The following is a 13,155-nucleotide window of genomic DNA, read 5'->3' as shown; positions in this document are numbered from 1 at the left end:
CTGCCTCCTCTCGTCTTCTTTTAGTCTGTTCTTCAGAAAGCCAAGTAAATCAAATCAAGTTCCCCTGCCCAAAACTCTCTACTTAGCGTGTCATATCACTAAATGTGAAAGTCAAAAAACTTCTCACTGTAGCAAACAGGTTCTATAGGATCAGAAAGGTCTCCCATTGCCCTCTCCCACTCGATCCTGTCCTGAACTCAGCAGCTTTCTTGTTATTCCTCGAATACCCTAAGCATGCTCCCATCTCAGGTCTTTTGTACTTGCTGTTTCCTCTGAACCACTTTTCTTCTAGGTATCCCATAACTCTCTCCATGTCTCAGTTTATGCTCAGTATCACCTTATTAGAGACAGTTTCCCCAAACACTCTCTAGAAAATAGTGACCCAGCACTCCTTATTATCCGACGACTTTATTTTTCTTTTCTCTTTTTTTTTTTTTTTTTGAGACAGAGTCTTGCCCTGTCACCCAGGCTGGAGTGCAGTGGCCCAATCTCAGCTCACTGCAACCACTGCCTCCTGGGTTCAAGCAATTCTCTGCCTCAGCCTCCCGAGTAGCTGAGATTAGAGGCACCCGCCACCACGCCTGGCTAATTTTTGTATTTTTAATAGAGACAGGGTTTCACCATCTTGGCCAGGCTGGTCCTGAACTCTTGACCTTGTGATCCACCCGCCTCAGCCTCCCAAAGTGCTGGGATTACAGGCATGAGCCACCACCCCCGGCAACTTTATTTTTCTTAATGATACTTCCTGCCACCTAGACCATTACACATTTAATTATTTGCTATGTCTCCCATTAGAATGTAAGCCATATAAGGCAATATTTGGGTTGCTGCTGTATCAGCAGCTCTTAGAATAGTATATGGCATTTACTAGCTACATAAATATTTGTTGAATCAATGAAGAAAACACATAGAAGGTGGGACCAGCTGTAGTGGCTCATGCCTGTAATACAGCACTTTGGGCGGCCGAGACGGGCAGATCGCTTGAGGCCCAGAGTTCAAGACCAGCCTGGCCAACGTGGCGAAACCTCGTCTCTACTAAAAATACAAAAATTAGCCAGGCGTGGTGGTATGCTATTTGGGAGGCTGAGGCAGGAGAATCGCTTGAACCCGAGAGGCAGAGGTTGCAGTGAGCCAAGATGGCGCCATTGCGTTCCAGCCTGGGTGACAAGAGTGAAATTCCATCTCAAAAAAAAAAAAAAAAGACAAGACATAGAGCTCTAGGTATTGCTACTATTTTTATTACAAAAGACTTCTGGATCAAGACTGGTCAGGAGGAAACACCACCTTTAGTTATTAGCAGATGATAAAAAATAATGATATGTAAAACCTTTAATCATTCCCAATATTTAAATGAGAGCAAAAAGAGTAAATATATGCTTATGGAAATAATCACAGAGCAGAGAACACATGTAGAAAGCAAATAATTTCCTTAATTAAAAAAGCTGACCCCTGTGTCTCTCAGCACCTTTACAAGTTATACATAAAGGTGCCTGGTATTTATGGTAACAATAAATAAAACTTGGGAGGCCGAGACAGGTGGATCACCTGAGGTCGGGGTTCGAGACCAGCCTGACCAGCATGGTGAAACCACGTCTCTACTATAAATATAAGAGTAGCCGGGCGTGGCGGCACATGCCTGTAATCCCAGCTACTCGGGAGGCTAAGGCAGGAGAATCACTTGAACCCGGGAAGCGGAGGTTGCGGTGAGCCGAGATCGCACCATTGCACTCCAGCCTAGGCAACAAGAGTGAAACTCCGTCTCAAAAAAATAAAATTAAATAAATAAATAAATAAAACAAAACAACCTGAAATTCCCTTTAGCTTTTCTTGACTAAAAATAGGCCTTTGGAATTCTGCAAAAGACTTTTATTTCCACCATGTGCACAAATTATATTTAGCATCGAACACACATAACCACTACTGTTTCTGTGTTGTTAACCCATGTAACTTCACCAGCAGACTTAAAAGACTCAAGTCTTAATTTCTGGCTTGCTGAATATATAGTAACATCCAGTAGATACAAAGATGATATTAATTACATTGTTAACCACATAAAAAAGTACCAACTTCTGCCTAATTCTTTCTCCATTTAGTATATCCATTACCTTCTCCAGGTTTGGGATCCCAGCCCAGTCTCTCCCCTATAGGTGAAAAGACATCTTTCACAAACTCCTGGATTTCCTCATAGAAGTCTGTGTGGGACAAGAGAGTTGAGAGAATCCCCAGGTTACAGCTCAGGTCGCTCCATACAGTATAATTGGGCTCATTCACAAAAGCCTCCATGACTTTTAGAACCTCTACAGTGCTAATGATTCCAGCTCGAGCCTGGGATAGGAAAAAACATAAATTAACCTAGTCTTCAAACAAAACCAAAAAACATAAGCTTGCATTTTTGGCATTATCTGCTGCTAGCAATTTCTTTGGTTTAAGGAAATGGGACTGTATAAGCTCAGAACACTGTTAAAATAAAAATCCTATTCAGATAACATTCCTTTTTTACTCCTTTGTTATTTTTTTCTCTCTTTTTACAGAAAAATTAGAATGAATTATTTGCTATTTATACAAGAACTACTTTTTAAAATTACACTAAAAGTCCCAACAATTTGAGAACAACAACAAACCAGTTAACTTCTATTTCTACTCAGTTTCTGGGGACTTGGCTTTGTTACTGTTTTGAAATTTTTCATACTTTCAGAAAAATTGCAAAAGTAGTTTGAGCTTTGGTTGTTGACAGACATTCTTTCAAAGCCGGACCTGCAAATTGTGTCAACTTAAGCCTCTGCTTTACTCATCATTTCTAAAAGAACAGAAACTAGAAGGCACTACAAATTCAAAGTCCTTTCAGAACTAACAGAGTTAGGAAAAAGAACTTCTGTTATAGCAGCCAACTGCACAAACAGCTCACTCTCCTGAGACAGGTCTCTCTCAGCAATTAGATCAGCAGATGTGAGGTTTTGTGCATCAATGCTAATCTGTGTTTATAGAAAGGCGGAATCCAAAACCAATGACTGCAGAGGGGAGGGAAAATTTCCAGTCCAATTTAAAGGAATACTAGGAGGAATACGACAATTTTATCATAAAGACATCTGGAAATTACCTAACCTATGCTGAAGTCATAAAGAAAATAATACTAATTGCTGCTTTAAATCCTTTCTGGAAGAAAGCCAAATATAAATATAATTCTAAAGCTAATGGGATATAATTTGAAATAAGAACACGATGTTTAAAAATTCTGGCTTTCCCAGCAAAGTACAACCACTATTTAGAAAAACATAAAATCGGCCGGGCACGGTGGCTTACGCCTGTAATTCCAGCACTTTGGGAGGCCGAGCTGGGCGGATCACGAGGTCAGGAGATCGAGACCATCCTGGCTAACATGGTGAAACTCCGTCTCTACTAAAAAATACGAAAAATTAGCCGGGCATGGTGGCAGGCGCCTGTAGTCCCAGCTACTCAGGAGGCTGAGGCAGGAGAATGGCGTGAACCTGGGAGGCAGAGCTTGCAGTGAGCCAAGATTGCGTCACTACACTCCAGCCTGGGTGACAGAGCAAGACTCCGTCTCAAAAAAAAAAAAAAAAAAAAATCACTCTGACTTAATTATTTTAAAAACCTATCAGTAGGGTCATTTCTTCAAGGCTCATATTTATTTCTACTGAAAAGAAAGGAATTTTTTGCCTTACAAAGGATAGTTTAATTAAGAGTTTCAGAAAGCTGGCTTAGGAGTAGTGAAATGGGATTTAAATTATATAGCCTCAATCTTGTCATATTAAAAATAGTCATTTGCTCTAGTCCCAAAGGTATTTTTAACCATCAAGAAGACCCATATTCTTCTAATTATGTTTCAGACACTCCAGGAAAAATAAAATCTTTTAATCAGCAAAATCCATCATATTAGTTAAGTCACAGATGCTCACCAAGGAGAAGAGGTCATTCTGTAATCCAAGTCGATCCACAGGGGGCAGAGAAAGGTCACGAATGCCTGGTAATAAACTTTCCAGCATGGCAGAGCTGTACTGGGTCCGATAAAACCCCACTGTTCCTAAGTTTAACTGCAAAGATATCCAGTAAGTACTATTAAACAGCTCCATTAATTTTTTAAATCAACCTTTTGTATGTTTAAAAGGAGTTCTGGTTTTAGATATATCTGGATGAAAAACAATTAAGACCATCTATGCCAACTAATGGATTAAAACAAGACAACACATCAAGATAGAATGAATGCGCAGACAAAAGAAAAGGGAAACTTGAAATTGTGGGGGCCAAAGTGAGGGACAGTAGAAAGAACATGGAAGGGACAAAATAATGTGGGTAAGTTTCTATTTCTAATCTCAATTTTAGGTTTACAGAAAATACTTAACATATATGAAAACACCTGGACGGTAGAATCTCTAAGAAAGCTTAGGCCTTTACAAACATTGATCTTATAAGCACAGAGACTGAACGGAATAACAATTTTCAGATCCCAATTTTAAAGAATTACATGGACCTAAAAGGCAATTTCATAAGATTTTTGGCGTGAGGTAATTACTGACTGCATTATTCTTTTTTTTTTTCCTTTTTTGAGACGGAGTCTCGCTCTGTTGCCCAGGCCGGAGGGGAGTGGCATGATCTCAGCTCACTGCAACTTCCACCTCTCAGGTTCAAGTGATTCTCCTGCCTCACCCTCCCAAGCAGCTGGGATTACAGGCACCCCCCACCACACCCACTAATTTTATATTTTTAGGAGAGACAGGGTTTCACCATGTTGGCCAGGCTGGTCTCGAATTCCTGACCTCAGGTGATCCGCCATGCCTCAGCCTCCCTGGGATTACAGGCATGAGCCACTGTGCCTGGCAACTGCATTATTCTCTATAGGCTATTTACCAATAGCCAAAAAATATTTTTGAGAACATTTATATTCAAAATAGTTTAATGGTAAAACAGTAAGATATAAATATTTTACTATTTATATGTAAATATTTTTAAAACCACCCCTACAATTTTAACGCAACTATCACTTTATTGATTCCCTTTATTTAACCTAATCAAAATTGTAGTGTACATAACTTTTTTCTCATTTATAAGAAATTTTTCATATTGCTACAACATAATCTTCCAGATAATTTTAAATGGTAATATTCCAGTGAGTATATTTTAAATATATATTTAAAAAAGTAAAACAATGCCAGGCATGGTGGCTCATGACTATAATCCTAGCTATTCTGGAGCCTGAGGTGGGAGGATCACATGAGCCTAGGAGTTTGAATCCAGCCTAAGCAACATAGTGAGACCCCCAACTCGAAAAAAAAAAAGTTGATAAACAGAAAAATGGCTTCTTTTTTTTTTTTTTTTTTTTTTTTTTTTTTTTTCAGATGGAGTCTCACCCTGTCACCCAGGCTGGAGTGCAATGGAGCGATCTTGGCTCACTGCAACCTCCACCTTCTGGGTTCAAGCGATTCTCCTGCCTCAGCCTCCTGAGTAGCTGGGATTACAGGTGCACGCCATCACGACTAATTTTTTTTTCATATCTTTAGTAGAGACAGGGTTTCACCATGTTGGTCGGACTGTTCTTGAACTCCTGACCTTGTGATCTGCCTGCCTCGGCCTCCCAAAGTGACCTGCCTGCCTCGGCCTCCCAAAGTGCTGGGATTACTCCCAAAGTGCTACCGTGGCGCCCGGCGAGCTTTCTTTTTTAAAAAGCACAAATGTCTGATAAAATGTGTAATTCCTATTAGGAACATACAATTAAGAGTTTGTAGTAAATACTTTCATTATGGAAGGCACAGAGTACAGAATAATGAAAAATAATTCTTACCTACTGGTATTTTTGTGAAATGGTTTTGAAATACCAGCTAAGGAATTTTACATTTCAGTGACACGAACCGATTATTATCTATGTCTGCTCTCACTAGATTACAGCAGTACACATATGGTGACAACACATCATTGAAGTTAACCTTTCATTACAATAACAGGGGAGTTTGAAGGTGTGAGACTACAAATATTTTGGTTCATATAAGCTTACACTCAATCTACTTTTGTTTTTCTTCTCCTCCTTAGTCCTATGCCTTTGGATCTGCTTCTCTACCACTACCTTCCCTAACATAAGGACAAATGTCTGGACAATACTATATGAAAATTCGTCCTAAATCTCACAAAGAAAAGTTTAGGTTTTTTTTTTCTTTGAAACTACTAAACTGAAGCAGAATTTAAAGCCGGCCACAAAATGTATAAGTGAGAGAAATCTGTTTAGGTAAGATTCCGAACTCACCTTCACCCATTGGTCTGGTTTGACATTTTTCAAAACCACATTCATCTCTGGCTTGTCCATTAGAATTTTTAGTTTGGCCTGGTTGGGGTCTTCGCTAGTAGAGATTGTGATAGGGACCATCCACTGGGGACAATCTTCACCTAAGCAAGAGAAGAACAAACAAATTTTGCACTGGGACAAACAGAAGGTAAGGTGGAGAGAGGAGTGGTGGTGTTCTAACCAGGAGCCTAAGCCTAACTGTTAAGTCAATAGTTCATTCTTAGTGGTATATGAACTCTTCCAGATAACCTGAATAGTATCAGTGCAAAGGAAGGGATAATTTACGAACAAAATCACATGTTGTCTAAAAAAAGAAAGCAGTTAACTCACGTGTAGAATCACAAATGCAATGACTTAAACTTAATTATCATTTTCCCCTTACAGAGCAAAGACAGCAATTTTATTGTTAAATTAAAAAAAATATATACATATATATATATATGTATTTTTTTTTTGGAGACAGAGTTTTGCTGTGTCGCCCAGGCTGGAGTGTGGTGGCGGGATCTCAGCTCACTGCAACCTCCACCTCCCGGGTTCAAGAGGTTCTTGTGCCTCAGCTTCCTGAGTAGCTGGGACTACAGGTGTGTGCCACCATACCCAAAAACACACAATTTTTTTTTTGTACTTTATTAGTAGAGATGGGGTTTTGCCATACTGGCCAGGCTGGTCTCGAACTCCTGGCCTCAAGGGATCCACCCGCCTCGGCCTCCCAAAGTGCTGGGATTACAGGTATGAGCCACTGCGCCTAGCCTTCATATATCATTTAAAAACAAATTTCTAAGGTGCAGTCCTTAACAGGTATACACACTGCTGAAATATCGAAGGGTTAATTTTTATTGTTGTGATAGACAGGATACAACCTGGAAGCTGTTATGTTCCATCACAGAGGAGTCATATCTATAAGCCAAAGCTTTTGTAAGGCAGAAACACTGTCTTATATATCAGACAGCAAAACAGATTTGGCATTAAGATGCCAAACAAAAAAAGAGTCTTTGCCCAGTACATTCATGGAAATGGAGCTACTTTAATAAATTACATAGCTTTAGGCTGGGCGCGGTGGCTCACGCTTGTAATCCCAGCACTTTGGGAGGCCGAGGCGGGCGGATCACGAGGTCAGGAGATCAAGACCACGGTGAAACCCCATCTCTACTAAAAATACAAAAAAAAATTAGCCGGGCGTAGTGGCGGGCGCCTGTAGTCCCAGCTACTCAGAGAGGCTGAGGCAGGAGAATGGCGTGCACCTGGGAGGCGGAGCTTGCAGTGAGCCGAGATTGCGCCACTGCACTCCAGCCTGGGCGACAGAGCAAGACTCCGTCTCAAAAAAAATAAAATAAATAAAATAAATAAATTACATAGCTTTATGCTACCAGGTTAAACCACAAAGTAAAATTTCTCCGATATTGGGATACTGCAAGTTTTAATGTTACCTCTATTGGTCACAGAGTATTAGAAAAACCTGTCAGTACTACAATGTAGATTACAGGTAAGAGGCAGAAAACGGCAACTGTGACACGTACAGATTTATTTGGATAATAAAACTGTCATCTGACTTGTTAGATATTTTTTTTTCCCCCAGACAGGGTCTCGCCGTGACACCCAGGCTAGAATGCGATGGCACAATCACGGCTCACTGCAGCCTCGATCTCATGGGCTCAAGAGATTCTCCAACTCAGGCTCCCAAGTAGCAGGGACTGCAGATGCATGCCACCATGCCAAGCTAATTTTATTTATTTTTTTGAGATGAGGTTTTGCCATGTTGCCCAGGCTGGTCTCGAACCCCTGGGCTCAAGCAATCTGCCCACCTTGGCCTCACAATGTACTGGGACTACAGGTGTGAACCACTGTGCCCAGCTTTGTTAGATATATTCATTAAAAGAGTAATTCTATGGCTAGGCACAGTGACTCACACCTGTAATACCAACACTTTGGGAGGCTGAGGCGGGCGGATCTCCAGGTCGGGAGTTCAAGACTAGCCTGGGCAACATGGTGAAACCCTGTCTCTACTAAAGATACAAAAAATTAGCCGAGCATGGTGGCATGTTCCTGTTAATCCCAGCTACTTGGGAGGCTGAGGCAGAATTGCTTGAACCCAGGAGGCGGAGGTTGCAGTGAGCCGAGATCACGCCATTGTACTCCAGCCTAGGCGACAGGGAAAGACTCAGTCTCCAAAAAAAAAAAAAAAAAGTAATTCTAGGCTGGGCGTGGTGGCTCACGCCTATAATCCCAGCACTTTGGGAGGAGGCCAAGGCAGGCGGATCACCAGAGGTCAGGAGTTCAAGACCAGCCTGGCCAATGTGGCGAAACCCTGTCTCTATTAAAAATACAAAAATGGGCTGGGCGGTGTGGCATGCGCCTGTAATCCCAGCTACTCAGGAGGCTGAGGCAGGAGAATCGCTTGAACCTGGGAGGCGGAGGTTGTAGCGAGCCGAGGTTGTACCACTGCACTCCAGACTCCAGCCAGGGCAACAAAGCGAGACATGACTAGCTGTCTCACAAAAAAAAAAAAAAAAAAAAAAATCAGGCCGGGCACGGTGGCTCATGCCTGTAATCTCAGCACTTTGGGAGGCCGAGGCGGGTGGATCATGAGGTCAGGAGTTCAACATCAGCCTGGCCAAGATGGTGATACCCCATCTCTACTAAAGATACAAACATTAGCTGGGCGTGGTGGTGGGCGCCTGTAATCCCAGCTACTCAGGAGGCTGAGGCAGAGAATCGCTTGAACCTGGGAGGCAGAGGTTGCAGTGAGCCGAGATCGTGCCACTGCACTCCAGCCTGAATGACAGAGCGAGACTGTGTCTCAAAAAAAAAAACCAAAAAACAAAAAAAGACTAATTCCAACTGCTAGGGAAGGCTAAGGGCAGAAGGCCATACATCTTAACTGAGTTGAATGTATCAGATTTTTAGTGGGTGGAACATGACAAGGCATTGATGATTCTCATATATACCTCCCCTTTGTTGAGAACTGTTGTTTTAAGGGAAGCAAGAAAGGTATAGATAAACACTTTACTTCTTGATTTTTTCAACTAATCTCAATTTCCTGGGTAAAATTTTATGGGTAAAAATAATCTAATGACATATGGAAATATATGAAAATGGCAATTAAGAGCATAAATTCATGGAGTCCAACTATTTTGAATTCCCACTCTTTACCTTCTTAGATAGGTGACCTTGAGCAATTTAACTAACTTAGCTATGCTGCAGCTTCCTCATCTGTAAAGTAGAAATAATGTGACCTACCTTATAAGGAAGCTGAGAGTATAAAAAAAGAGCCAGTTATAGTACTTAGCACAATGACTGGTACATAATAAATCTAAATAATCACTGGACTTTACTCATTTATTTACTTACTATGCCCAAGCATTAAAAAAAAGAATTACCTACCCCCCCCCACCTACCCCTCACCCCTGACACACACAGTAAGTCCTCTTTCAGGAGATTAAGGCTAGAGACGTCACTTCCTGGGTATTACTAGCTTTCTTCATTCATCATAGCCTCCAATAACACACAGAAACATGGAATTTCAAAAACTAAGAAAGTGACTAAATACTACAAATACCCTGTGAATCTCCTTTTTTATTTCCTAAATTTTTTTCTTATTTTTATTTTGAGACAAGGTCTCACTCTATCACCCAGGCTGGAGTGTAGTGCCACAATCATGGCTCACTGCAGCCTTGAACTCCTGGGCTCCAGTAATCTGCTTCCCTCAGCCTCCCAAATACCTAGGACTACAGGTGTGCACCACTATGCCCAGCTAAGTTTCCTATTTTTTTTTTTTTTTGAGACAGAGTTTTACTCTTGTTTCCCAGGCTGGAGTGCAATGGCTCGATCCTGACTCACTGCAACCTCTGCCTCCTGGGTTCAAGTGATTCTCCCTCAGCCTCCTGAGTAGCTGGGATTACAGGCATGTGCCACCACACCTGGCTAATTTTGTATTTTTAATAGAGACAGGGTTTCACCATGTTGGCCAGGCTGGTCTTGAACTCCTGACCTCGGATGATCCGCCCACCTCGGCCTCCCAAAGTGTGGGATTACGGGTGTGAGCCACTGTGCCCGGCCTTTTTTTTTTTTTTTTAAGAGACAGGGTTTTGCCATTTTGCCCAGCCTGCTCTCAGCCCCTAAATTTATTTTTATTTTTATCTTTTTATTTATTTATTTTGAGACAGAGTCTTGCTCCGTTGCCCAGGCTGGAGTGCAGTGGTGTAACCTCAGCTCACTGCAACCTCCGCCTCCCAGGTTCAAGAGATTCTCCTGCCTCAGCCTCCTGAGTAGCTGGGACTACAGGTGCCGGCCACCATGCCCAGCTGTTTTGTATTTTTAGTAGAGACACGGTTTCACCATGTTGGCCAGGCTGGTCACCCTGACCTCCAGTGATCCGCCCGCCTCGCCTCCCAAAGTGCTGGGATTACAGGCGTGAGCCACCGTGCCTGGCCCTGAATTTCATTTTTTGTTCTATTTTTATCTTCTTGCTTTTATTAGATTATATTACAACTTAAAAATTTTCAACTGGGCACGGTGGCTCACGCCAGTAGTCCCAGCACTTTGGGAAGCTGAGGTGGGTGGATCACTTCAAGTCAGGAGTTCAAGACCAGCCTGACCAACATGGTGAAACCCTGTCTCTACTAAAATACAAAAATTACCCAGGCGTGGTGGCAGACGCCTGTAATCCCAGCTACTAGGGAGGCTGAGGCAGGAGAATTGCTTGAACCCAGGAGGTGGAGGTTGCAGTGAGCCGAGATCACGCTGTGGCACTCCAGCCTGGGCAACAACGTGAGACTCCTTCTCAAAAAAAAAAAGAAAAATTTCCTATTAGTTGGAATACTACTCGTATTAGTTAATATCCAAATTCATCAATCATATCCCACTTACAGCCATTTACTTACCAACATATGATCCACCGGCACAGAACTTCTTTTGGGACAACCTCAATAATCTGTCATCTTCTACCTAAAGAAGCAAAACAAAGGCTATAATAGTACTGACACCATTTGGGGTTTTTGTTTTTGTTTTTGAAAAGGAGGGAGACAACATTTCTGTGACAAATGCTGGAACGAGCACAACCAAATGCCTCATGAGTATACAAAATGCAATTGTGATGAAGACGGTAATAATAAAGAGAAAAGTCCAAATAACTAAAAAGCCAGAGGCAACAATGGTAAGTACATATGTTTACAAAATACTTCAACAATATGCAGTCATTTGTGTCATTTAGTAGTCACCACATCCTGGATTTCAAGTAACACAAGATAAAACAGACTTAAGATCACCTAAATCAAATGTAACATTGGGCTAATGAGCTTCACGGATAAACTTACTGCAAGAAATAGAATTGAAAAACTAAGAAAAAATTTAAGTGAGAAAGCAATGGCCACTCTGATGCCATAGGGAAACTACTAATGAACGTTAACAGTAGATATTAATTATATATATAATCAGTTACATATCACACAGATTTCCCTGAGAAAGTTGAAAGCTTTTACATTGATTCAGAATTAGAGCAAAAATATTTAAATTTGGGGAATGTAAAGTGAGAAACAGATCATAATCAAGATATGTTACACAGCTCTCCTATTCCTAAAAGAATTAAGAGCGACAGACAGGCCTTTAATTTCATTAATATATTTTTAATTTATTTTTAGTTTTTTTTAGAGACAGGGTCTCACTATAATATTGCCCAGGATGATCTCAAACTCCTAGGTTCAAGCAATCCTCCTGCCTCAGCCTCCTAAAGTGCTAGGATTATAAGTTTGAGCCACTGCACCAGGCCATTGGCCTTTTATTACAATGCAAAATGGAGGATGAGTTTGGCTGTGCCTGTAGACAAAAAAGAAAACAAAGAAAGCAAGACCTTGAAAGCCCCTGGATGGAAAGAGTTTCAGTAACGCTGAGAAGTGTGGCATTACTGTTCTCTCTTCTAACTGAAACTATTATCTCTTAAAAGTGTGTTCTGCTTTAAGAAAAAAATTACGGCTTAATAATCTGCTTTATGTGTAATCATTAACATTTCAATAGTTTTGGGTTTGTTTTTGTAGAGGCAGCGTCTTGCCATGTTACCCAGGCTGGTCTCAAACTCCAGAACAAAAGAGGGCCTCCCAAAGTGCTGGGATTATAAATGTGAGCCACTGTGCCTGGCCAATTATTTGTTTGTTTTTTAATACATGGTCTTGCTCTGTTGCCCAGAATCAACTGCAGTGCTGCCATCACAGCTCACTGCAGCCTTAACACCTCCTGTGCTCAAGCGATCCTTCCAACTAAGCCTCCCAAGTAGCTGGGACTATAAGCACATGCCACCATGCCCAGCTAGTTTTTCTTACTTTTAGTAGAGACGAGGTCTCACTATGTTGCCCAGGCTTGTCTTGAACTCCTGAGCTCAAGCAATCCTCCCACCTTGGCCTCCCAGTATTCTAAGTACAGGCGTGAGCCACTGTGCCTGGCCCAGCCAATAGTTCAGTAGTTTTGAGGGAATGAAATGCCCAGGTGAAAAGTAACAATAATTTTTGTATGTTAATATTCTTAAAAGAGTCAGTCTATATGCAGTGTCAACATCAAATTCAATTAGTCATCTCCTATAACAAGACTAGTCCCAAGTGCAGAAAAAAGACTGCAAAGAAATAGAATGGTCACAGTGGTAGGTCACTAAACTTACAGGTCTTCTTTTCCACCAAACATGATCAATTGCATTCCCTAAATTGCCTTTCCAAGTTATTGCAGCCAATCTGAGAGGTCCTCCAGTGTGCACACTTTAGTGTAAAATCCAATCACGTTTAAAGTTAAGATTTGGCTCTGAAAGGGTAATCTGCAAGCTTACACATGAAAATGTTCCATGTAAATTTGGGAGCATTTTGAGAGTGCAAGAATTGGTTTAAATG

At 41.4% G+C, this 13,155-nt stretch overlaps 1 protein-coding gene across 2 annotated transcripts in view; it reads right to left on the bottom strand.

Moving 5' to 3' along the window:
• Positions 1 to 13,155, bottom strand: part of LOC100588275 (puromycin-sensitive aminopeptidase) — a 95,742-nt gene that overhangs the window by 15,948 nt on the left and 66,639 nt on the right. For both annotated transcript variants that reach the window (XR_004026933.1, XM_030799390.1), the window contains exons 14-17: positions 11,170 to 11,233; positions 6,251 to 6,390; positions 3,915 to 4,049; positions 2,106 to 2,325 (exon numbers count right to left, since the gene is read on the bottom strand). Coding sequence is in view for 1 of the 2 variants with exons in the window: in XM_030799390.1 (XP_030655250.1) it covers positions 2,106 to 2,325; positions 3,915 to 4,049; positions 6,251 to 6,390; positions 11,170 to 11,233 (559 nt within the window). In the remaining variant the exon portion in view is untranslated. The remainder of the gene's footprint in view (positions 1 to 2,105; positions 2,326 to 3,914; positions 4,050 to 6,250; positions 6,391 to 11,169; positions 11,234 to 13,155) is intronic.

Source organism: Nomascus leucogenys, chromosome 19, assembly GCF_006542625.1.
Source record: "Nomascus leucogenys isolate Asia chromosome 19, Asia_NLE_v1, whole genome shotgun sequence".
Lineage (NCBI taxonomy): Eukaryota > Metazoa > Chordata > Mammalia > Primates > Hylobatidae > Nomascus > Nomascus leucogenys.
Note: the sequence above shows the minus strand (reverse complement) of the source record. Positions and strands in the feature narration are given on the sequence as shown.